At 41.2% G+C, this 25250-nt stretch overlaps 3 protein-coding genes and 2 long non-coding RNA genes across 5 annotated transcripts; 4 read left to right on the plus strand and 1 right to left on the minus strand.

Moving 5' to 3' along the window:
• Positions 1-1851: 1851 nt before the first annotated feature.
• Positions 1852-3030, plus strand: LOC119733887. Its single transcript, XM_038207251.1, has one exon. It carries the CDS (start codon positions 1852-1854, stop codon positions 3028-3030), a length of 1179 nt encoding a protein of 392 aa, XP_038063179.1.
• Positions 3031-8352: 5322 nt separating this feature from the next.
• Positions 8353-12377, minus strand: LOC119733888. Its single transcript, XM_038207252.1, has 3 exons — positions 11004-12377; positions 10456-10844; positions 8353-8482 (listed from the first exon to the last, which is right to left on the minus strand). Exons 1-3 carry the CDS (start codon positions 12375-12377, stop codon positions 8353-8355), a joined length of 1893 nt encoding a protein of 630 aa, XP_038063180.1.
• Positions 12378-15453: 3076 nt separating this feature from the next.
• On the plus strand, positions 15454-16395 carry LOC119733785. Its single transcript, XR_005271978.1, has 3 exons — positions 15454-15523; positions 16123-16173; positions 16370-16395. It is a non-coding gene; the product is annotated as an uncharacterized LOC119733785 (long non-coding RNA).
• Positions 16396-18902: 2507 nt separating this feature from the next.
• Positions 18903-19893, plus strand: LOC119733782. Its single transcript, XR_005271977.1, has 3 exons — positions 18903-18988; positions 19233-19292; positions 19708-19893. It is a non-coding gene; the product is annotated as an uncharacterized LOC119733782 (long non-coding RNA).
• Positions 19894-21556: 1663 nt separating this feature from the next.
• On the plus strand, positions 21557-23311 carry LOC119733890. The gene is made up of 3 exons (XM_038207253.1): positions 21557-21975; positions 22136-22312; positions 23248-23311. The coding sequence occupies exons 1-3, from the start codon at positions 21749-21751 to the stop codon at positions 23309-23311; spliced, it is 468 nt and encodes a 155-aa protein (XP_038063181.1). The 5' UTR covers positions 21557-21748.
• The last annotated feature ends 1939 nt before the right edge of the window (positions 23312-25250 follow it).

A 25250-nucleotide genomic window follows, 5' to 3' on the forward strand; every position in this document is an offset into this window, starting at 1 on the left:
AGCATTGAAATGATGGACTGTAATTTTAGGTGTATTAAGAACTTCCGGCAGAATTTTACATTTGCATAGCCCGCTAAATTGTACATGTTTGCATGTTTATGAAAGGGGCGAAATGATGAATGATTTACAGGGAGTTTATGCTATGCTTTTTAGCAATATTTCCTTTGGTTATTTTTTGATCCCCCTCAAGATTTCACGACTACACGCTGACTGAGCACGTTGCCTGAGGGTGGTTCATTCACTAACATGCTAAAATATAGCCGTGCTAAGCTGGAGCAGGAGCGGATGCGCAAGGCCAACCGACGTACAGCTGAGTCGGACAAAGCACGGCATGCGCGCTTAGCTCAGGATCAAGCAAGCAACAGCCGTGCGCGACACAACGAGACCCCTCACCAGCAGGCGCAGCGCCAAGCACGTGACCGTCGACGTCACAACTTCGTGCGAGAGAAGGAAACCCCACAGATACGAGTGGAGCACCAGGAAAGGGACGCCGTGCACCATCAAGAAGCGAGAGCACAGGAAACCCCACAGATACGAGTGGAGCACCAGGTTAGGGACGCCTTGCACCATCAAGAAGCGAGGGCACAGGAAAACCCAAAGATACGAGCGCAGCACCAGGTAAGGGACGCCGTGCACCATCAAGAAGCGAGGACACAGGTAACCCCACAGATACGAGCGGAGCGCCAGGAAAGGGACGCCGTGCACCATCAAGAAGCGAGGGCACAGGAAACTCCACAGATACGAGCGGAGCGCCAGGAAAGGGACGCCGTGCACCATCAAGGAGCGAGGGCACAGGAAACCCCACAGATACGAGCGGAGCGCCAGGCAAGGGACGCCATGCACCATCGGCAAGTCCACAGTGAACGACTGCAGCAGGCATGCCATGACAAGCGCAACCTCGCACGGTATGATGATACAGACTTTTTCCAAGAGGAGCTTCATATGGATTGCAGGCAGACACTTAGCAAGACCTCGATACAACAATGTCCCAAATGCTCACATTGTGGTGCCTTTGTATGGAAAGAAGAAAGGAAAGGATTCTGCTGCAGCTCTGGTAAGATTGACCTTCCGTACGATCCCACAAATCCCAAACCTGGATCAATCCCACTACAGCCTCCAGATGCTATCATGCACCTCTATCGTAATCCGAACTTTGTAAAGCAGGCCAAACAGTATAACAACGCGCTGGCAATGGCCAGTATCGGTGTTCAAGAGATACCAATTCCTGGCTTCAATCCTGGGATTCGCATACAAGGGAAAGTTTATCATTACATTGCTGGCTCCTCTTCCAGAGCAGGGTCGTTCCCCACTCTATGCGCAGATCTACTTCCACGATCCTGCCCATGAGCTAGAAAACCGTCGTACCCACACCTCCAACAGCGGCCTCAATGAAGATTTTTTTACTGAGAGCACAAGAGGCCATTCACGAGTGCAGCCCGTACTTGCAGCAGTTCCAATCAGCCATTGAGTATGTGGCCCAGAATAACAGCAACAATGAACTCAAAATTGTCCTAACAGATCGAACGCGACGCACAAACCCTCATGTGAATGGCGCCTGATAGCGACGTGGCTGTCATTGCTCCAGGAGCAACGCCGACAGAGCAGTTTGGAAAACTGGCTGTAACTCTTCACCTCAGAGGAGGAAGAATTCAAACCATTGACGCCATGCATCCAGCATATGACCCATTGTCATACGTACTGCCATGCGGTTCCCAGGGATACCACACTTAACTGGCAGGAATTCCACCTACATCATTCTACCGCTACCATCTTCAAGTACGAGACCCTACTCAGCACTTCAATCTACTTCTTCGTGGTGGAAAACTGACACAGCAGTACGTATGTGACATGATGGCCAAAATTGAGTCACACCGCCCCAGATGGATCTGCAACAACCAGAAGTCCATCAAGGCTGAAAAGTACAAGGTAATTGTTGATGCCCTAAACAGTGATGCTGAGATGCTACCTGGACGCCTCACCATCCTGCCGCCGTCAATTTATGGCTCACCATGGTGGTATGCCAAGGAGTTCCAGGATGCAATGGCCTTGGTCAGAATCAAGGGAAAACCTGATTTCTTCTTGACCTTCACCTGCAACCCCAAGTGGCCAGAAATCACAGGATCGCTTTTTGAGAGTCAACCAGCCCATCAGAGACCAGACATCATCGCTCGAGTGTTCAGCATGAAAGTAGAAGCTCTCCTCACAGACCTCCTCAAGCACGACATCTTGGGGCACGTGGGGGCCTACGTAATGGTGAAGGAAACGCAAAAGCGCCACCTTCCACATATTCACATGCTCCTGACCATGGTACCTCGCGACAAACCCAGGACCTCGACAGATATTGATCGCGTGGTCTCTGCCGAGATACCTAACAGCAACACCAATCCTGAACTTCATCGTATCGTCACATCACACATGATTCACGGTCCGTGCGGGGAATGGAACAATGCTAGCCCCTGCATGGCAGACCAGAAGTGTACAAAGCACTATCCGAAGGTCCTGCGAGAAAAGACAAGCTTCTCTGAAGACAGCTATTCTCTTTACAGGAGACGGGCAGAAACAGCTCCTGGAACTCCAATCATGAAGACAATCAGAGGAGGCGTCAACGTATCAGTCAACAACGCATGGGTTGTGCCTTACAATCCATATATTCTACTCCGGTACAATACCCACATCAACCTTGAGATCGTTTGTGCTATCACCAGTGTGAAGTACCTGTACCAATTCCTTGAAAAGGGACCAGATCAGTGCCTGGTCAGACTAGACGTGCCAGATGAGGAGACGCGACAGGCGTTGCGACGTGATGGGGTCACGCAATATGAACTCGGGCGATACATCACTGCATCTGAAGCATACTGGCGCATCTACGACTTCCCCATTCAACGCAAGCAACCACCAGTACAAATGTTGACAGTTCATCTGGAGGATGAACAGGTGATCACGTTCAATGACCAAGGCGCTGCCCACGACCTGGTGGACTCAGGGCCCCCTGCAACCACACTCACTGCCTTCTTCGATGCCATGATTTAACACCCACACATGCGGCAAGTTGTGTATCCAGATGTATTTCAACACTTCACCTACTTGCGAAAGACATTTCAGTTGCGAAAGAAAAGACTTAGTTCTCACAACGACCGGATGGCAGACACAGTTGGACGACTCCCTCTTATTGCCTACAGCCCTCATACTGCAGACCTATATTATCTCCGCATCCTACTTTACCGCGTGCCTGGGCCAACATCCTTCCAAGACATTCCACGCGTTGGCAACAGGGAATTGGGTACCTATTTGGCAGCCTGCATCGCACATGGCATTGTTGATAACGAAGAGGAGGTGAATGCTGTAATGGAGGAGGCTTCGAACATCACATTTGGCCCGGCGGTGCGTGAAGTATTTGCAAACATGCTCATGTTTGTTGTCAGAGGGGAACACTTGCAGTTCTGGGAAAAGCACAAACGTGTGCTGTGCGAGGACCTCATGCATGAAGCGGGTGTCAATGAACCAGATGAAGGTATTGTGAGTCAAGTGCTGCTCGAACTGAAGGACCAAGTTGAGAGGCACGGCTTTACGCTCAGCAAAAACTTCGGCCTCCCTGAGCCTGATCCAGGTCACATTCAGCCACGCATTCCCCACGGCTGTTCCAGCGCAAAATAATGGCGCCCTCTGTCGTTCTAATCGCGCCAATCGAAAATCTCCGTAAAATGACGTCACCGACACTCTTCGTGGGTCGGGCCAAGCGAGTTTCGTATCATGAATATTTATATCTGGGAATATTTGGAATGTCATTGGTAGATTAATCGGTCAAAGTTCAAAATGTTTCTTATTCAAAAGGTTGTTATTTTCCCCTTATTTCCATATATGAATATCAGCTCATGAATATTAAATTACTGAAAACGGCGTCCGTCAATACTGGTGTTCGACCGAACTGATTATCGCGGTGTGCGGTCATGTGACAAATTTGTCACATTAAAAGGTGTTTTTCTCCAAACAAGAGGTTTTCCCCGATGTAAGGCCCACATCAACTTTGTTTTGGATATACGTGCTGCATATGTGTCCGGTTTGAAGGTAAGGCCAGCGGTAGATTTGTTGATATTTAGGTGCAAAAAGTGACATTTTCGTGTGTGCGCGGAATGCCAACCGGTCGAGTTGGTTGTAAAGCGTACATGGTACGCGCGTGTGTATCACGCATAGCCCAAGCGCTTGATGGTTTAGAGACAACTCGACCGTTTGCGTGTTCATGTGTTTGTACGGGCACGCGTGCGGATCTAACCCGTACCTAGGTTTGTGCATGTGTGGACGAAGTTCCTCCATTGGCGTGATGCATATGTACATGACATGACATGTCGTGTATTGTGCTACAACTTTGTTATACATGGGAAAGATTTCCATACATAAATTACATCAACATGATCAACTAGGCCTTAATTGGAAGGTAAAAAAAATGCTATTTGCACGATTCAGTATAAAATTAATAAAAACAATACGAACAGGTCATGACAACAGAGAGAGAAAAATGCCCCCCCCCCAAAAAAAAATGAACGTTTCATAACAATTTGATTCTGACATGAACAGGATGAAAGTAGTTAACATGTTGGACTAAATCTTTTTTAATTGTACATGCCACCTTTCGTGTTCGCAGAACGTATTCTGGCATGTCTGACGTTGAATTTATTTCAGGCTTTGCATATTTATTCAGTAATGTTTAGCCAAATGCCAAATCCATTTTCATGTAAACACATTAGTGCCTCAGCTTCATGGGGACATGAAAAAAATTGGCAATTCTAAATTGAGGTGTTTTGTTTCTGTGTGATCCTCTACCCTACAAATGGATCTTTTTTTTTCTAGATCACCAACCTTCCCAAATTTTCCAGCCACTTTAGACTTTGCACAGGCCGTATTGTGCAGTGTGCACCCCCCCCCCCCTGATAAAGTAATGGTGTCATGATACATGTACATCATGTACATGTGACATGCACCACTGTTTTAGTGTTGGCGGTACATGTAGAACTTTGAATGTATGGCTACATTTCTCCCATGCCCCACCCCCACCCCACCCCCTAATAAAAGCAATTGTACATGTGATCCTGTTTTCTGAAAAAAAAACATTTTGTTATGATTTTTCAGGAAGTTTGCAGTATCATTCACCTGACAAGAGGGTTTCTCGTATCTTCTGGAGCTCTGGTGAGATGGTGGTGTGATGAGCCGTTGACTCCTAGTAATGAGCCGTAGCGTACAGTGGAAGTGAATCTTTCATCCCACGTTTGTGCATGGAGGATCAGGATTTCACAGACATGAGCATGTGTTGGATGTATTTTTGGTAACTGAATGTGTACAAAACTGTGTGATGCCATGTGCACTGCTAGATTTGAACAAACCCTGCACCGCCTTGATCCGACACATTAAGAACTTCTATTGTCTACTTGCCAAGGAATCACTCTGGAATTTAAGCTCAGGATTCACACGTCACACATGATCACTCGCGATTGATTGGTTCTCGCTCCCATAATATCGGACATGTTTACATTTTAATGCCCATTTATGGCCATTGACTGGATCACCTCTGCACATGTGCAGTACAATTTTGTTTTTTGGAAAATGATATTTACATTCTGATTTCTCGTGCATGGCCATCGCAAAACTGACTCGTACATGAACCATAAACAGTAGGCAAAATGGTCATGTCTCTACTGAAACTGCATTAATGACAACATTGTTGCCACTTTGAATGGGCTGGATCCATGCTGACATTATCATTGTGATTTTGTATATAAGGGCAGAATTGTGACCTAGGCTAATTTGTATACATTGGTAGGAATTCCTCCAGGACTACTGCGAACGACACTCCCAAGTGCCAAAATTATGAATTGAAATACAACTGGATATTTACTTTCATTGAAAATCAACTAATTGTTGACACTACTAAAATGCTATTATTACATTAGATATTTTTATCGGCGCTTTTTTTAAAGTAAGTCAATAGGCTACTAATAACAAGTTTTAAGTTGGCCTTCTTTTCCATACTTTAAAACAGATGAGACTTTTACGTGTACATTGTATGTGGATTGCTTTTTTAGGTGTACTGTGACCAATGGGAGACCAAAGGATTTCACTAAAGTGGCCGCCAACTTAAATAATGAAATAAAGTAAAAAATAAATATTACCCTGCCAGTTTTTAAATCTAATATTCAATTGGAGTCTGCCTTTGCTTGTGCCACATGCATTGATTGGCTGCAGCCTCTACTATCTCTGGGGGAATGCGGCAATCTCTATATATGCTGTGTGATGTCATGTGGCCATAGATTTCAGCAACCTTGCTGGTTACTTTTGCTTCTTGGAAGGGTTCTGGACAGAACTGTTGTGCTGACCTGACTCGAAACTGTAACCGACCCAACCAAAAACCAACTTTGTGTTTGGTCGGGTCGGTTTGTCCGTCATTTCAATTGGGTTGGTCAGTTTTGTGTTTGAAAATTTGCGGATCAGGTCGAATCGGGTCAATTCAAAACCCGAAATAAACGGGGAAAAAAGATGGAAACAGTTTGGAAATTAACACAGCGCAGGATTTGGATTATATCTATAATGTTTCGCATCGGTTTGGCCTGTCGTGGACCCGACCCGAAGCAAAACACTACTGGACAGGGAGGTTTTCGAAGTTTTCGAGGTTTGGATGAAGCTAATCTGGGGCACTTGTGGACATATGAAGGACTGCATTTGCTCGAGTTTTCCTAATAGCCCGAACAGTCCTGAATCCTGGAATTTTAATACGATTCCCCCCCCCCCCCACCCAGGGAGTTAGGGTTAATGAAAAATGTTTGAAGTGATAAGTGTTGCACCTGTAGTGGTTTTACTTCATGAATATTGCTGTGCAAATAGGGGCAGGATATTGTTTTTTTTATGAATTTTTTAAACAATTTCAAGCAAACTTGGAGCATTACATTTGTTCATATAATCATAAGGCCGTCTGACCTACAGGAGTCTGATGTAGAAAGCTCATCCTGCCTAATATTATTGGTGTTCGTACAAAATTATTTGTATTCTTAACATGCATGATCTGGCCGGAGTTCTGCTGAATATTTTCCCCACAAACAACCGGCCTGTGACTCTCAGCGCACGGTTTCGCTGCGCTGCAGTTCAGCGGGTAGGGCAGTGCGACAACGCCGTGTTAACGCCGCGCGTGCCCCGGTGGTGTGTGCATGCGTTCACGCCCTACAGCTATTGTGCCGTGTGATGTGCGTGTATACCGCACGGTGTTCGTGAAAAGTGGCTGTATTTTAACGGTTCTAAAAAAAAATCTACCGCTGGCTTTCGCATGAAACTTCATGAGTCATTTAAGATGGTCCTTATTTACAAGAAGTGACAAAGGAATATTTGGGGAAAACTTGGTATCAATAATAAAACGGGATTTTCGTCGGGGATTTTTAACAACTTCCAAAACAAACAGCGACAGAAAACCTTACGCACGAAGCGTAATCAAACCTGATTTTTACCGGTATTTTGAACTTTATGGGCCAGCTCAATCTCCCGATGTGTGGAAACTCACGTTATCTGTCAGAATTATAGTATGGCACCATAAGACATTGTGTGAGTCATGATTTAGGGGCAAGTTTGGGGCATGTTTTTCGTGTTTTGTTTTCGTGAAAATTTAGGACGCCATCTTGAATTTCCAAAATTGCATGACGTCATCACTTTGATACACTGCAGTAAACAAACGCTGTGCGGACAAAATTGCTCAAGTTAATTGCTCACGTTATGTCTATGGGATTGAAACGGCCGTGTCCCCGCATCATCGAGAACGAGATAGACCACAACATACCCGCGCTGGAGGCACACATAGCTCAGACAAACGGCCTTCTCAATGACGAACAGCGTGTTGTTGTCAATGCAGTGATGGACAGCGTGCAACAGAAACATGGCAAGATGATCGCAGTTGATGCAAGTGGTGGAACTGGGAAAACATTCACATTGTCCCACATCCTCAACAAAGTCCGAGCACAGGGCAAGGTGGCCCTTGCAACAGCTGCAAGCGGCATCGCCGCTACCCTCCTACCTAAAGGGACCACCTTTCATAGTAGGACAAGGTGTCCTCTCATTCTCACTGATGAGTCCACTTGCAACATCGACGAAGACGACAGCACTGCAGCACTCATCCGAATAACGCATGTCATGGTGGTAGACGAGGTGTCAATGATAGCCCGCCGCGCATAAGAGGCAGCAGATCGCACATTCCAGTGGCTGCGAGCTTCACAGAAACCATTTGGTGGCATTACAATGGTTTTCAGCCGTGACTGGAGGCAGATACTTACCGTCGTGCCACATGGCAATCGCACTGAGATAGTAAGAAGATGCTTAAAGAGCTCATACCTGTGAAGAAACGTCAAGATACTGCGTCTTGCTAACAACATTAGAATCAGGCAGGCTGATGGACAGCAACAAGACGAAGCCCATTTTGCCGATAACCTGCTGAACCTTGGCGAGGGCAAAATCTCTGTGGTTCCAGAGGAAGGTGAATTTGCTATTGAACTAAACAAATCGCTCACTCTTCCCGGTGACACACTCAAGGACATTGTCAATTGGGTGTATGAGGACATCCACCCAACTTTGCCAACCCCACGTGGCTATGTGAGCGTGTCATACTGTGCCCAAACAACTCTGAGGTTGACAAGGTCAACGAGTACATGACAAATATCTTTCCAGGAGAGGCGCATGTTTGCAGCAGTGTTGACACAGCAGAGTCTGACAGTCACCATATGTACCCGATTGAATTTTTAAAAAACCTCTGCCCGTCTGGTATGCCTCCCCATCGTATCACTCCAAAGGTGGGAATCGTAATCATGCTGACTTCGAAACTTCGACCAGCACAAAGGACACTGCAATGGGTCAAGGTATCTCATCAATCAAATCCTGCCCCATCTCTTGGTTGCACAATCTGTGGTTGGTGTAAACGCTGGACGTGCACACTCTTCATTCCACGCATCACCCTCTCACCATCTGACAACATCTTCCCTTTCACTCTACGTCGTCGACAGTTTCCAGTGAGACCCTGCTTTGCCATGACCGTCAACAAATCTCAGGGGCAGTCGTGACACCGTGTTGGGGTCTTCTGCACGCGAGACTTTTTCAGCCACGGTCAATTCTACGTGGCGGCCAGCCGGGTTGGCACATCAAGCAGCCTTCGCATTCTTGCTCTAGATGAAGAGACAAAGAAGAAGCGCCGTTTTCTCAGCAATGTTGTTTATCAAGAAGTCTTGACAACATAAAGATAGAAAGGCGCTCTGGTACCTCAGCTCATGTTTCAATACATGTAGTTGTTACAGTTATGTTCCCATATCCTCTAGAGACCAGTTTTCGCGAGTATAGGGTTTTTTCTTTGTTTTGAAAAAAATTAACAAGTGCAAGATACCAATGGATGTCCTATTTACCTTCCTTAGTTCATGGGCAATATGCAAACAACAATAAAAACTGGACGACCTTCGCAGTTTTCACACAACGGAACGATCTCCGACGTCCTCGCGAAGCGCCTCCACGCGTCGAGCGTGACCTATTTCCGTGGGTTGCGGGGGGGTACGGTGTCCCGGTAAAGTCATACGTGAAAAAAATGTATGTCATGACTCGGCGTGTCTCCATCAGGCTCCATTGTTGGTAGCTATCTTATATTTTCCAAAAATCAACCCTCTATACTTCGAAAATATATCATATGGTATTAAAGCTATAAATTTCAAATGAAAAAAAAATAAATGACATTTTACATATTTTTCTTTGCTTTTCTACTTTCAGGTTTTCTTGAGTGGGCGTGTTTTATTTTTAATTGTAGCCTATTTCTTATTAAACCTAAACCTCTGTAAATCATAGCTGACCTCATTTGACCTTCGACCTTTGACATGAAATATATCCTACATCATCTTTGGTACTTAATTAGGTCAATTTTTCATGTAAATTCAGACGAATAGGCATACTTAGGTAACGAGAGTAATTAAAAAAAACATTAAATAAACTTTAACATTCGTTTGGGCAACACAAAACTTCAATCGGCAAACTTGTAAATTTAATTTATAAATGGGCAATTGAAATGTATCGTTTCGAGTTTCCTGCCTGGAATATGATCGACTTAACGTACATTCAGTGATCTTGCCTTTTTTTGTGGGGGGGGGGGGATTTGCCGGGGGAAAAAAACGATTGCTGAAATGGGAAGTTTCCTATTTTTACTAAAAAGTTGGAAATGAAAGCAGTTATCCCCAATGGACCCCTACACATATCCCCACTTTTGAAATATTAAAAAGGTTTCCAGCTGGGGTCTTTATTTGTTTTCTTTTTTATGACGATAATTTCTCCTCTGAAAATGATTAAGAATGAATGAAACTGAATATCATTTACTGATCTGCAGGCTGCAGACAAGGGAGACCATGACAGGGACAATAAAATGTATCCTTTGCTCGTAGACGGGTTACACTACAACAGTACTTGATGTGTGTCCAGTGCATGCAGTTCTCGAACATGCATTGGCCCCACGAGGTGAAGTAGATGGACTCAGCTAGTTCAATGGGGCGGACTCGGCGACAAACACAACACTTGTCAGCAGTGTCATCGATATCCGAGGCGCTGTCGTTATCAGATGATGGCGGTGCTCTTGTTGAAGCGATGATGTGTTGCAGTGCGGGAGGACTGCTTGGGCCAGGTTCAGACTGTTGAGAACATATGGTGTGAACCTTCTTTGCTTTTGTTTTGAGTGGTCTGGATGTTGGGGTTTTCTTGCTCTCGGCCTGATATGCAGCAATCTTGTTTCTGCATACCTCTTCTGTGATGGGCTTTCCTGATACCACAGAGATAAGGCATCGCCTCTTTTTTGGAACCTTTCAATAGAGGAAACATAGGCAACAAATAAAACAATTATTTCCTCACAGAAAAATAGACATCTAACAAGGTAATTGAAGCCGGGGAAATTCCTGAATTAAAATAGTATTATAAAAACTTAAATTTTATAAAATGATCGCAAAGAGAGCGACATGTACCTTTTTTCTTTGTCCGATCGAGTCTTCCCTCTCCTTAAACAGATCTGGTCTGACATCATGGAGGCCACCATCTGCAGATGAATGGTCACCTTGCGGGCCAACCTCCGATACTTGGGGGAAATCCCCTTCTTTTGTTGCTGGGTTAGAGGTACACTTGTTTAGAGCTCTAGCCGGAGCGTACATGGCACGATCAACGACACCACTATTCAAAGGGTAAATCCCTCCTTTCTTGAAAGAGCTCCTTAAGTTCTCTGGAGAGAGGGCCTTTGTATATGCATTGCATGCAATCTCACAGACTGAATATCTATCAATCCCTGTCGTTGAGTTGGCTCGCATTTGTCGGTGGCAGAGGGAATTATATATCTTCTCAAATGGCCCAAAGCATGCTAGATCAAGTGGCTGTAGGACGTGACTTGTATGTGCAGGCAAGACAAAGAGCAAGATGTGTTGATCTCTTGCCCAGTCAATCAGTGGTAGGTTGATGTGAGATCGATGACCATCATAGAGAAGGAGTATTGGCTCATCTTCCGTTCGGCTCGCAGTGACATATTTCAAGAAGTGTGTTGAAAGGTATGTCATGAAGACAGCAGTATTCGACCAACCACTTTCGCTGACGGTCCCATCTGTTCCAGGTAAGCAGCCATTGAGTAGCTCCTGCCTCATACGTTGTCCTGGGAATACAAAGTATGGAGGTACTTGCTGACCCAGAGCATTCCCAGCACCGATGATGGTAACGGTCATCCCTCTGCCGCTTGTCACAGCAAGTGGGGTGGATGAGGAGGCCGAACCAACGATGAAAGGTGGGGAATGGTTTTGTTTCAGACCCTTTTCGTCAACATTGAAGATGCGTTCAGGTTCATCCTTCAATTTGTATTTTGTCAGCATCTCATCGAGCTTGGCGAAGTATGCCATGACTACTTCTTCAGAGGTTGCCTTCGCTCTGTACAGATCCAGGCTGCGTGGCTTCTTGACACTCAGCTCAGGCCATCTGGTCATAAAGTTGCGAAACCATTTGAGGCTGAGTGGATGATCTTCGTCCCTTTTGTTGAGACTGACAGCATATATTGTGGCTGTAATGATAACTTCGGCCCTGCTATATCCATAACCCAGTAGCGCCATCTTCTTCAGGTGGTCCACCAAGTTGTTCTCCTCTTCGAGGCTGAACACAGGAGCTGGTCCCGATCTTGTTGCTTCGGGGTCAACCTTCCCCAGAACACGATCCCATAATGTGGACTCAGGGACCCCGTACCTCCTCGCAGCACCCCCAACTGACCCATTCTCATCAATCACGAGACAAAATGCTTTTGACAAAGCTGTTGGTGAGTAGTTTCTGTAAGAAGTTGTTCTGGATTGCAACAGAGGGCTTGTGCACATGTTCTATAGGATAAGAACATTTATATAGATTTTGCTATTGGTGTCACATAATCAGTTGCTCATAAAACTAGTTAATATAATATTTTAATATAATATAATATTTTATTAATAATCTTCTTTTTATCAGATATAAATCAACCTTTGTTGTGCATTATTATTGAGTTTGGAGTAATTATTTAAGTATTTATTTAAGTAGGCCTATATCATTCATTATACTCTGATAATGTATAGTCTTATTAAAGAAAGCACAACACACGCTCTTTTCATGAACAAATGTATATTTTTAATATCTCACATGCACATTAATAACCGTCTTATACAAAATAAGCCTTTGCTGTATGTTAATTCATTCCTTCATTTTGAGGAAAATACCGATTTTTCTAGACAGTGAGAAAAATTATATAAGCCACATGTCTTTTATAGGCCTCCGTACTTTTTTCCCAGCATGCTCGGAACTCAAACAAGTCACGTGATTTTGATCATTACGAATTTTTTTTCGAAACTTTGTAAGCTGAAACTTTCAATGATTATGCAATAATTATTTATGGCTCCAGCAATATAAACATGTTTTGTACCTTGCGAATTAGGCCTAAATAACCCAAATTTTGATATTTACAAGTACAACTTACCGGTAGAGCCTTTACTTTCCACTTTTTGGGTCAGCGGAGAGGAGAGGAGATTGTCAGCAACTAGAAAAGTTTATTTCGTCACGGGGAGTTGTTTACAGCGCGCCGCGTAACGCTGGTAAGGACGCGGAAATAGGGCACCGCGAAAACAGGTCCTCCCATGATATAATAATTGTACCACTGAACATTTTTCATTGCTGTGTTTGTATTTTAAAAAAAAGGTTCACAACACTTACACCATAAGCACACTTACAACATAAGCACACTTACAAGTGTGTATTTCCTGCAATTGGGGACCCCCTATTGTCCCTCTTTAGTTCAACGTCCCCTATTGAATGCAGAAGCAAACTTATTTTCGGGCACTGCGCTGTGTGTCTGTACGGCAATTATCTCCAGAACCATGCAGGTACTGTTTGAAATCGAAAATTGGCGGGTGTATTGCGCAGGATCCCGGAATTTAAGTCCAGTTTCAAGTTGTTTGGATGAGCCTTTCTAAAAAATAAAATAAAAAAGGAGCCGCTAAACAGCTGCACAATAGCTCCTTTTGTTGCAGTTCAGTCTCGGTATTCCATTATCAACAGTTACTACTGTACTTGGGGGTGGTCATTCCATTATCGACAATGTGTGTAGAGGACATCTTGAATCAGAAACGCACTGCTGCACAATTTGCTCATATTTATAAGAAAATCGTTAAACACGGGTGCAGCACGGCAAGAAAAATAATTTGTGTCTATTTTTATACCATTCGTTACCCACCAATCGCGTGCGCGTACAAAAGTGCGTATAATGAACAATGCCGCGCATTTTGTTAATGTGTTCTTGGTTTATGTTCTTAGTGTTCCTATCATTCCAAGCAGTCCTATCATTCCAAGCTGTCATACCATTCCATAAACAATTTGAGCTTGCATCAATGAAGGTAAGTTACTGATTTGTAAAACTTTAGCACTGGGACAAACTGCCTAAGCAAAGATTTATATTGGTATAGATAAACATGACAAGAAATATAGGCCTATGTTGTGCACGATTCAAATGTGTTTTATTTAAACACTGAATTCGGAATTGCAGATAGTGCTTGGAAACATGTAGTTTGGAAGTATGGCGAACAATATTGCAGAACGTGTTCATATACATGAATTGACATTCATTTCAAGGCCGATTTTTTTCGTTCATTTTAGAAGAGTTATGCCTGCATGTTTGTATCCATAACCTAATTACTACCCTACTGTAAATTCAATTCAATTCTAAAATGAGAAATACAAGCTTAGAAAGCACCATTAAGTTCATAAATCTATAAATAGAGTTTTTCAAAAAGATTTTTAAAAAGGGCGAAAATATATATAGGTATGGAGGCATCTTCAGGAAGCCTAGGCTTGCGGCGAGATGCCTTGGATGGACAAACACAAAACAGAAACAGCAACAAGTAAACACACGGACAGTTCGCCTGAGATAGAAATAAAGCATGAAATATTTAAGCCACAACAGGAGTATAAAGGAAGTATTCGGCTTCGATCACAGCATACTGTCGTATTCTCTCCTAATAATTATTTTCAAACAACTGTCTTCTTTTTTCAGATGAATGACAATGCAAAAGGTCTTGCCAATACTATAACTTTCTTGCCACATAAATCCTACCAGCTAAGTCATTTAATATCAATCTTAAGTATTGCATATCAGAAAGTATTGAGACCATTCAACCAACATTTGTCAATGTATCAAACGCTTGTTGAATTCGGGGTAAATGTAACTAGCTTTTTGTAATATGATTAATTTAACCAACTTTTATTTAACACGTGCACAGCCCAACAGTTGGTTAACAAAATACCCACACTGTAAAACGCGAGAACATGTGACACGTTTATAAAATAAACGCAGTGTTTTAGATTTAAACACTATGTGACAAAATTAAACACATCATGTGTTTTTAAACAAAACAGTGCTATAGGGTGTTTATTATGAGATCGGTTTTAGAAAATGGTTTAACTGTTCAATTTCACTAGTTAGCATTTTGTTTATTCCCAAAGAATAACACTTTGTTTAAAAAAGGCTTATTAACTAATTAGGACACTAATAATAACTCACGTTATTAATTTAGCTGTTTGTGTTCAACACCTAATAAACACGGTACACGTCACGATGTTTAAATATGACCACGTGATGTTAGGTCTTAACCAATAGGATTAAATCTGATTGCGTGCTGGCGCGGCATAATCGGGCCAGTTAATTACGCGGCACAAAGACAACCGCCATTTTTCTGACAATAATCTGGGCACACTAATAGAATAATGTAATGGCGAGAATTATTATCGTCATTCGTGGTAACAAAATTTGCACGGGTAATGAAACAATATACATGTATGATGTAGTCTCACAGAAGGTACTAACAGTTGGTCATGACCTAGGCTAGAGGTCAAGTTTGGTATGCATATGCCAAGTCAGCAAGAGTACTCAGATGCAACGTATTCTGTGCATGCAGTACGACGGTTGTAGTTTGAACCAGTTCTGGAAGCTCCCACACAGGTGGTAAGTTTTGTCTTTTGTGTTGTTTGATTTAATTAATCCCGATATACAATATGATAGATTTAGAAATACGAGATGAGATGAATTAGTGGGAGTAATTATTGGCCAAAGGATCGTGTGATAAAACATGAATATGAAGGGGAAAAAACAACCCTGATTTTGATTTCCTCATATTATGTTTCTTGGATGACGATGCTGTTATACAGTATAACTGCTGTGCAGCTCACAATATTATGAAGGAAGTTCTGTATTTGAGCCACATATGGGGTGGTCTATGTTGAGTGTATACTTAATATGAGGCTATAAGCCTATGGGGCGAATTACAATTGCAAACACGCAGTGTCAAAATGTTTGTAATCTTAGAAAATTCAGTGAAGTGGATCTTTTTTTTTTGAAATCGTGATTTAACTATTCAATAAAAGCATGCTAGTGTTATCACCACTGCCTAAGTTATGTAAGTTGAAGGGGACCAGCATGAATGATTTTGAAAAGAAAATTCTAGTATTTGTAAGGTCAGGTACTAATTGTTTAACCATAATTTCCATTTCACATGATGTTATGGGCGTATATTGTTTTGATATTTTCTTTCTGTATATTTTCAGGGTGTGTCTAATCCCTTGCAGATGAAGGAAGCTATTGACTTTTAAAATAAAGTAAGTGTCTTTTGGCATTGATCGTCATTTGGCAGTGCAGTGTGTGATTGTAAAGATCAGCTGTGTATAAAACTTTTGAAAAAACCCGCAGTGCGTGTACATAAAAGATGATCCCCAAATTTTTGGTACAATGCAGTATTTAACATGGATTCAAAACCATTCGTTTTACAGAACATGTGTTATGTTTTGAATATAGGGTCCTCTGTAGACGCTCGATGTAATCGCATACATGTACGTTCAGCAGAACACCAAGTTTGAACGTGGCGAGGGTACGAAGACGAGGAAAGTGCTAACTATTCATGAGGTAATTTTGTATTGTAAAATATATTATTCAAATCTTCAATTTCATTGAATGATGATGTTTGGCTGAGATTCTATCTTGCATCAGAACCTTTCAACTTCCACTTAAAATTTACTCTGGCGGTAAAACATCATGAAATGAAAAAGTATAACATTCTAAGTGAATACAATTTTGAAATACAATTTTAAATAAAAAGTCTCCGTAAATACCTACATGACTGCAAATTATTGGTACGAAACTGTGAAAAGCTTGCCTATTTTCTTCAGATTTTATTTTTAATATTTGATCCACGATCAAGCTCAAGCTGTAACTTTACAGTCTTTGTGCACATTATCTCTGATAACAAAGGTTAATATTGACGTGAGTCCCAAAAAGGCCGATAACTGTGCAATTTACTTTTGAACCCAATTTTGTAATCAGTTTTCATATTCTTCCTGGAGTAAACTTTATTAATGACTTGTCATTTTAGGGTCTCCATTATTTTTTTTTTACTGTGAGTTTGGTTTCACTTTCAAAGTTGATCAGTTTATGTATGGCTCACTCAGAAATCTTGTTTATGTCCACAGAATGCTGCTGAACCAGACAGAGTATCTGCATCAAAACCACATTTTACATTACATGTGGAGACACCATCAAGAAAGTCTCAAACTACAACACGTACAATGATGCGCTTCTTCTCCAGCTTGGGGAACTATGCCTTTGATTTGGATTGTCCAAAGTATTTTCACGTGCTTTGAGTTCTTTTCAAAAAATCATAATTAGAGAAAAGTTTTCCTGGCAGATTCCAGCAAATTGATGCAGTTCACTACAAGGTATTTGTGTATAAATTAATTGGATATATTGTTGAAATCTCAGCTAAAGATCAATACTTATTTTACCACTTCAAACTATAACGCAAACCTTCATAGGTTTTAAAAAAACAAGTATAATTCATTTGCAGTTTTACTTTTAACTCTCATTGAATTGGAAAATAATTGATTTTAGCCCTATTTCCAGATATATTCATTTACTTTTAATTCACCCTTTTTGTGTTTGTTTATGTTTTTGTTTCTTTGTTTTGATACTTGTGAAAAATGTAATTGGCCTTAATGTTGGGGTCTTAAAAAAGGATTGTTGGAAACATACTGATAGGCATGTGGCATATTCACATAAATGTCACATTATTTTTGCTGTCGTGATGTACAATATTCTCTAGGGGTGACCATAAAAATACATTTGTATTTTATTGTGTCCATTTTCATGATTCGATAGAACTGAATAGGCCTTTCACCACAATCCTATAGGTGAAAATGAAGACAGCTTTGTGAAGTGCCCTAAATGCGTTTATTTCAATGTTGTTAATATTGTGACTGAAGTTTTACTTGCAATTTTGAATACTGTTCGAAAACTAAACACACACTGTGAATATAAACACTTGAAAATAATAATAAATGGCGTCACATGTTTAAAATCTGTCACAGGCAATAAACGTGTCACATGTTTAAAATTACAACAGATTGACGTGTTTTCTTTTTGACTGTGTGTTTACTTTTTAAACGTCAGTAGTATTTAAATGTTAAACGCCTTTGATGTATATATTTTAAACACTGTTCCGTTTAAAGATTAAACACCGTCAGTGTGCTGATTTTAAACACCAAATATGTTTTCAAATTAAACATGTTCATTGGATAAACTGCGTCACATGTTTAAAAACTGTCACAGATTAGTGTTTATTTAGGTGTTCTAAACCTAAACACATGGTTTACAGTGCAGGGCAACATTGGACTATTTTACACAACGTTAGTTAAACTTGTAACATTTGTTTAATCGACAAAATTTTAACCTGCGTTTTGAGAGTGTACTATAATTATTCACGAGCTCTTTCACGAAATTGTTTATGTGTTAACATGAAAATAATTCTGTCCATCTCTTCCTCAACAGATGACTCGGGTCAGTGAGACCATCAGCGAAGCCGTTGGGTTTGCGCTGCTCCATATGGACAGCGCATACCCAACGCTCCGCCTTAAGTCTCGGCGCAGACTGACGACATTTAGGAAAGGCTCCCCACAAGCCCTCAACAAAATATTGGCTGACCTCCGGCGCACCCCAGGTTAGTTCCAGGGATAGTTGTATTTATTTTATGTATTTTTCTGCCACCGTGATTCGTTGATTGGGTGTTTGGTTAATTTTGACTTTCTCTGTCGTATTAAAGATATTATACTGTACCATTACAGTATTTTCCTTAGGTCTATAAACGCTAATACGGTAATGAACTTCATTGTATCATTTCAAACATAGCAAACAGAGGAATAGGCCGACCATGGAAATCAAACCTTTTGCACTATGGTGTGAAAGGTGATATTTTTACAGCAAAGTTAAAAAAAATAATCGCTTGCGTTCAATATATTTTATTGTTGTGGAGAGGGCCAGACCATAATGTTCCCCATCCTGCCACCACCCCTAACTGATCTTCCCCAGGGGCTGTTGCCGGTGCCAGGGGCCGGTGCTCATTGTTTCATGGCATCACTAATAGAGGTTAGAATTTTAATTGAACTCATTTAAAATTGATGTTGTTTAGTATAATTATCGTTTGCTTTATATCACATATACCTATCCGATGATGTTATACGATCACAATCATTTCAGTCTTTATCGAAAAGAAACGAGAACAATGAGAGCTGTTGCAAAAACAATTAAGGGTATAGACAAAGGGGAGGAGAAACAATAAGAAATCCTCGATTTACGACATAATAATGCTCATCATGATCTTTCCTAACAGCACAAGAAAAGGACATAGGCCTAATAATGGCAGCCGGTTACAACCCCGCAGAATTAGCAGGTAAGTCAAATCATTGTTAAAACAACGTCGTCTGTGCATGATGAATACAAATTGATGCAACAATAATCATGCCGTCATTTTTAAAGTTAGTTTTCACAGCTTATAAAATGCGAATGTTTTGGTAAATTACCTCATTTCTTTCAAAATTGACGGAAGGCTTGGTATTTAAAAAAGAAAAAATTCAATTCCGTTTATGCATTAAATTACAAACAGTGTAGGTGTGATTGTTTGCGTTGCCCTGTTGTCTACATTACTGCATTTTGTGAGAGCTGTGATAGTTTTGATGAAAAAAAAGTGTCGCACAAATTGAAGTAAGCAAAAACAAACAAAAAAGAAACACATGAGGCATCTCAAAAATTACTTTTGCTCCTCCTACCAAAAACTATTGTTTTACTTTCTGTTTCCATAAACACAGAATTACTAGAAGACACTGCATGTACAATCGGGCCAAATCAGACGGAGAAAGCGGAAGAGGAAGAGGTGGAAGTTGAAGAGGGAGGGAAAAAGGAGGAGGGGATGGGGAGTTCCGAATCAAAATAGAACGAGACGAGGACGGGGGAAGGGGGGGTGGGGGGAAGTGGTATACAGAAAAACAAACTAAACCAACAATTTGATTTTTTTTATTTTAAAGTGTAGAATGGTGCAGAAATGATAATAGAAGCAGACAAGGAGGGGGAAGAGAGGGAGGGAAAATATCGGAATGGAAAGCAGACTGGGTAAATGGGGGGGGGGGGGCATCCCAGGGGGACAATTCGGGGGGGAGGGGCCTGCAATTCTATTTTTTTATATATGGATATAAATAAATTATAAAACTGAAACACAAACCACAATGAGTAACAATATGATATTTCGTTCGGTTGAACAGAACGAAATTAAGTTCTCTCAATTGGAATATCACTCCGCTATGCGGAGGTGGAAAGGTGTTAGTAGGTGGTATAAATAGAGAGGGCTGAGGGTTGGCTTCATCTGCGCACCGACAGGCAACGAGTTCACATACTAATTTAATTGTTACTTTAAACAAATGTGATACTGAGAGTGGAGAGCTTAATAGGTCTAACAAAATCAGTACTATTCGTGGGGTTTTCCAGAGTATTTTCTCCACGAGTTTTTATCACTGGTTTTTCACTCCGTGAATGTGCGGATTTTGTTGGAGGATATGCATAAGTAAATAAATCATTGGAGCCAACTTCATATTAAAACATCGGGGTAGAATGTATTTGAATATAAATAATACTGATAAATAAATTAACAATAATGATGAGATATATAAGGATTAACTGAAATGAAGGTCAATAATTAACTGCTATGTAAGCATAAACAAGAAACAGGTTTAAAAATAGAAATGAAGATAGTATTAAAATGAAGGTTTGAGAGAAATGACTTGGAAGTTGCAAAACCCTGTTTAGAAATAAAGGTAATTACAATTATTTATAAATTGCTTTACAAAGATTTGTAATACGAAATGCTGAATTATCTTTAAAATAATAATAAAAGTAATAAACGGGTAAAACTAGAGAGGTTAAGTTACGCGTTCTCGCGCAAGAACGCGTACGCCTACGGCCCGCGTTGCGTCATGGATACGCGCGTGAACGTCACGAAAATTGCGTTCGCAACGCAACGCACGTTCAACTGCTAGCTTGCCGTTCACAACGCCAAAATACTGGTTTTGCCGTTCGTAAAAACGTGTAGAAAGGTAAGGAAAACCTCCTTTTTTTAAGGCACATTCCATGTATAATAAGTTATAACGAAATTTTCTCGCAAGTTACTTCATCTGTTGTCACATTCATGAAAAAAAATATCATTTAAAATGAAATGCGAATCTTTTTAACCTCATTGAAAAAGGTATGTTTTATGTGTGTGTTTTGATGGTGATCGTGTTGCTTGGCCACAACACTGTGATGGTTAAACAAGCATGAATTTATCTTCATCATTCTATTACACGAAGGCCTATGAAGAATTTCATGTATCCCAAACAGTTTGTGTAATTACATCTTTATGTACCATACACTCGCATATCGTAGTCATTAAAAACACTTAGTTTTTGGAATGCAATTGATGACGAATCCATTAAATCACTCTCATCTCCAATCATCTGACATAGTTTGCTTCTCTTTTGGTTTTTCAGCAAATGTTTTTTTATCATTATGTACTTTTCTAGATGATCTGTACGTTTCCCGATACTTCGATTCTATCTTTGTCGAAAAAAAAATGCCTCCATATACCTCATTACATCTTTTCGACAATCCTTATCACTATTTCTTGTATTCCCTGCCTGTATTTTTCATTTGGAATGGAAATTAATGTGAGTTTGAATGAATTAAAGTGAATTGAATCAGTGATGTGCATGCTTTGCTTGGCTCAGATTGCTCTTAGTTTCCTGACTCTTTGGTTTGGTAAAGCTATAAGCTTATTCTCAATAGTTTACTTTCCAACAAAAAAGATAAAGCCTACCTACTATGGCCGGAGCAAAAAAAAAGCAATTCCGATTTTCGGCCAATGACGACATCATCTTGTTGCGAGAGGTCTTGGCTAATGATCCATACTCCTCTGCTGAACCTGGAAAGAAATGGGATGAAATCGCAGACGCAACGGAACTCCAGGGTCTGAGTGGGCGACGCTGCAGGGAAAGAACATCCCTTTTATTGACCTACTACAAGAAAGAAGATGCCGAGGCGCTGAAGAGGTGCTACCCGATATTTCTTCTCATGAAATCGCTCAAGTCCACTTTATTGTGCGTGATGATTACAGAGAGAGCTATAACTGAAAGTGAGTTAAGAGCTTTGAATATGACATTGTCGAAATTCTGGTTGTAAAAACGGCTGCATCTTTTATCAATTTTGTAGATCTGGCACAGAAGAGGAGGTGGAGGAGAAACATCAACTCCTTCAAGAAATCAAAGAGCTTCAGGAGGAGCAAGTTAGCAGACTTGAGAGTGAAAACAAGAAAAAGGAGAAGCAGAGGAAAAATCGCAGTGGAGATAAGAAAGGCGGCTTTGGAAACATTGCCTTAGAAACGTACAGGTAGGTGTCTCGTTGCTGTCATAGTTAAGATGCTTTGATGTTACAAGTTTTGAACATTCACGTAATGCTTTTTTTTAATTTCATTCCATTTTTTACCTATATATTGCAGCCGATGAAAGCCAGATCAGCGACTCTGATTCTGACAACGCCGCCACATCCCAGAAAGCAAGGAGATCTTCGTCGTCCTCAGATCTGATGATATTTCTTAAGTCGAAAGCAGAGAAAAAAATGTCACTGAAGGAGCAGGAGATCAAATTGAAGAGTGAACAACTGGCATTTGAGAAAGAAAAGTTTGAGCTAGAGAGAAAAGAAAGGGAAAAGAAAATGGAAGCGGAAAGTGAGGAAAGAAAGATGATAATGGAATTCATGAGGCGGCAACTTCTAAAGTAATTAGGCTATACATGTAGATATCGAGGTGGCAAAAAACTCGTCTGGTTTATTAACCAATTTTATTTGGGCTTCAATATTGAAATAATAAGAGTGTAGTATTTTGCAAAACGTTTTGTAAGTTTAATGGCTTTGTATTTATTGTAAGTTATTGTAACTATTATCACAAACGCATTGTAAACCCCGGACTCTTGCTGTATTCATGTGACAGAAGAATTTAATAAAACATTTTGAGCTAACGACTTTTAGTTTAAGCCTGTGTGTCTAATAATCATCTTTCAAATGCTGTTGAAATTTACTCAATCATAACATTACGCCAAATACTGTTCCAGCCGTGGAGGCCTGACACCAAAGTAATCTGAAATCTGGGAACCGCAGAGGCATGTGTGGCAGTTGGTCTTCAGAACCGCAACTTTGTACGTTTTGCCCACAGATTGCAAGTATAATTTCTGATTTTTCTTAAAGTCGACAAAGGCAAACAACGACACGACCTTCCCAAATGCCCACTCGACACATTCACGAACACTGCTCATTTTCTTGTTGAACAGCTGCTGGTCCTCCGATAGATTCGCTCCCTTGAATGGCCCTAGTAGCTGTGGTCGTAACGGGTAAGCTGTATCCCCGTATAGGAATGTATCCCCCGATTAATGGTTGGGGAGCATCTGAAGATCTTCCATGAGGTTGCTCTCGGTTAGCAAGGCTGAGTCGTGGCGTCTCCCTTCCATTGGCCCGAACATGTTGGCAATCAGGCCATTAGGGGTGACGACTGACTGGTATTTGAGAGCGTGCGTTCTCTTATGGCCGTTGTATACCTGTTGAAAGAAGGCAATTACTTTAATATGAAAGTTTCCCATCTCATCAGACTAAAGACAGTCTTAGTCACAACTAAAGTCATGACTTGGAGCTTTGCATAGCGGATGAGATAAAGTATCAAGTTTGCGGGGAACACCATGTGGAAAGAAATCTCTTCTTGGAAGAAGTGTGGTCCGAAAAAGAACCGGTTGGTTGAGTGTATAACTCAACATTTCGGACAGTGTGCTCTGTCCGTCCTCACTCAACCTCCTGAGGACGGACAGAGCACACTGTCTGAAATGTCGAGTTCTACACACAACCCACCTCTTTTCGGGACCACACTTTCCCAAAAAGAAGAGATGTCTTTCCACATATGGTGTTACCCGTAAACTTTACAATTGATCTTACATGAGGTTATCGGCTTAAGTTTGCCCTTACGATTATTAACCGAAATCAGAACAAATTCTTCTTACTTCTCGTTGGTGTCTGCCAGGTCGACAAATCGGGCGTACGGGTACCATCAATGAATACCCAGATCGATGCAAGTGGACTCCCACGTTGATGGATGGCATTTGCGAATTCTTTCAATGAGTGGGACAGCCAGGGTTGATTGAGATTGGATAACTTATCTCCAGCATTTTCCCATATGATATCTTGGATGGCATTGATCATTATGGACAACTCTTCAGGATGGCGGCCAAACAGTCTGCTAAGATCTGTCAATGTGTAGTGTAACAAAAATGCGACGTTATAGTCATATTGAGAATTGTGTTCAAGCATTTCCGTTCCCCCTTTTCTTTGATATGTATTGTTACACATTAATAAAAGTAAGCTGAACCAAATGCATACATAAATTGTACAAACTATAATGATAATCTATAAAAGGTACAATACAAAAAGTGTACTAATTTAAACGAACCTGTTTGGGTACGCCAGACGTCTAAGCAAGAAGAACATGGAATCCTGGCCAGAAACCGTGGACTTGTTGTAGCAAGTGATCTCAGGAGGGATTCTCAGTAGAGTAGTTAGCTGTCTAACCTGATCATGGCTAAATCTAAATAGGTTTAGACATTCACTATCAGTGAGGCAACTCGTGTCAAGCCTTGCGCAAAGAACTCTTGGAACTTTTACTCGTAGAGCATGCTCCAACAAAATTAAGTCCTCATCGGCATCAGTTAATTCCTCACTTACCAAATACGCAAAAGCAATATCGTGGACAATCGCTGCCATAGTTGTTCCCGTACGAACACGTACTTCAGCAGGGTCTCGGACAACTTAAACTCTTTATCGCGTCCTCGAACGGCAACGCGTACTGGAAGAAGCTTCCAGTACGCGTTGCCGTACGCGTTCAGTAAAAACGCTTAACTTAACCTCTCTACTGCTGTAGAAGATTACCGACGGCGGCAGCTGCGCTACAATAATTTGGTCACCGACATCACACAACTGGTGATAACTTCGTTTAATCTGTAACAACAAAAATAATATGAAAAACAATACAAACATTACGTTAGGTTCTAATTATTAAGCTACAATATACATCATATTTCGGTCATGAATAATCATGCAGTTTGAAAATGAACGAATCAATAAAAGAGTATTTTAATTTACTTACGACTTTGTTGGCATTTGTAGCACACTTCTATTACAGTATTAACGATGTGATTTTACAAACATGTAAAATTCAATGAACAAATTAATATGAATTCGAACGATTATTTTGTAAGCGCAGCGCACACGCGCAAAGGCGTGCGTTCGCCAG

The sequence above is a fragment of the Patiria miniata genome, unplaced genomic scaffold, assembly GCF_015706575.1.
Source record: "Patiria miniata isolate m_02_andy unplaced genomic scaffold, ASM1570657v1 HiC_scaffold_26, whole genome shotgun sequence".
In the NCBI taxonomy this organism is placed as follows: Eukaryota; Metazoa; Echinodermata; class Asteroidea; order Valvatida; family Asterinidae; genus Patiria; species Patiria miniata.

Coding starts and splice junctions, on each gene's coding strand:
- LOC119733890 (XM_038207253.1), top strand. CDS start 21,749: ATGGCCGGAGCAAAAAAAAAGCAATTCCGATTTTCGGCCAATGACGAC. Junction 21,976..22,135: donor GATGCCGAGGCGCTGAAGAG/GTGCTACCCGAT, acceptor TCAATTTTGTAG/ATCTGGCACAGAAGAGGAGG. Junction 22,313..23,247: donor ATTGCCTTAGAAACGTACAG/GTAGGTGTCTCG, acceptor CTTGTTGAACAG/CTGCTGGTCCTCCGATAGAT.
- LOC119733887 (XM_038207251.1), top strand. CDS start 1,852: ATGGCCAAAATTGAGTCACACCGCCCCAGATGGATCTGCAACAACCAG.
- LOC119733888 (XM_038207252.1), bottom strand. CDS start 12,377: ATGTGCACAAGCCCTCTGTTGCAATCCAGAACAACTTCTTACAGAAAC. Junction 10,845..11,003: donor CGATCGGACAAAGAAAAAAG/GTACATGTCGCT, acceptor CTCTATTGAAAG/GTTCCAAAAAAGAGGCGATG. Junction 8,483..10,455: donor ATGCACTGGACACACATCAA/GTACTGTTGTAG, acceptor CTGGAACCACAG/AGATTTTGCCCTCGCCAAGG.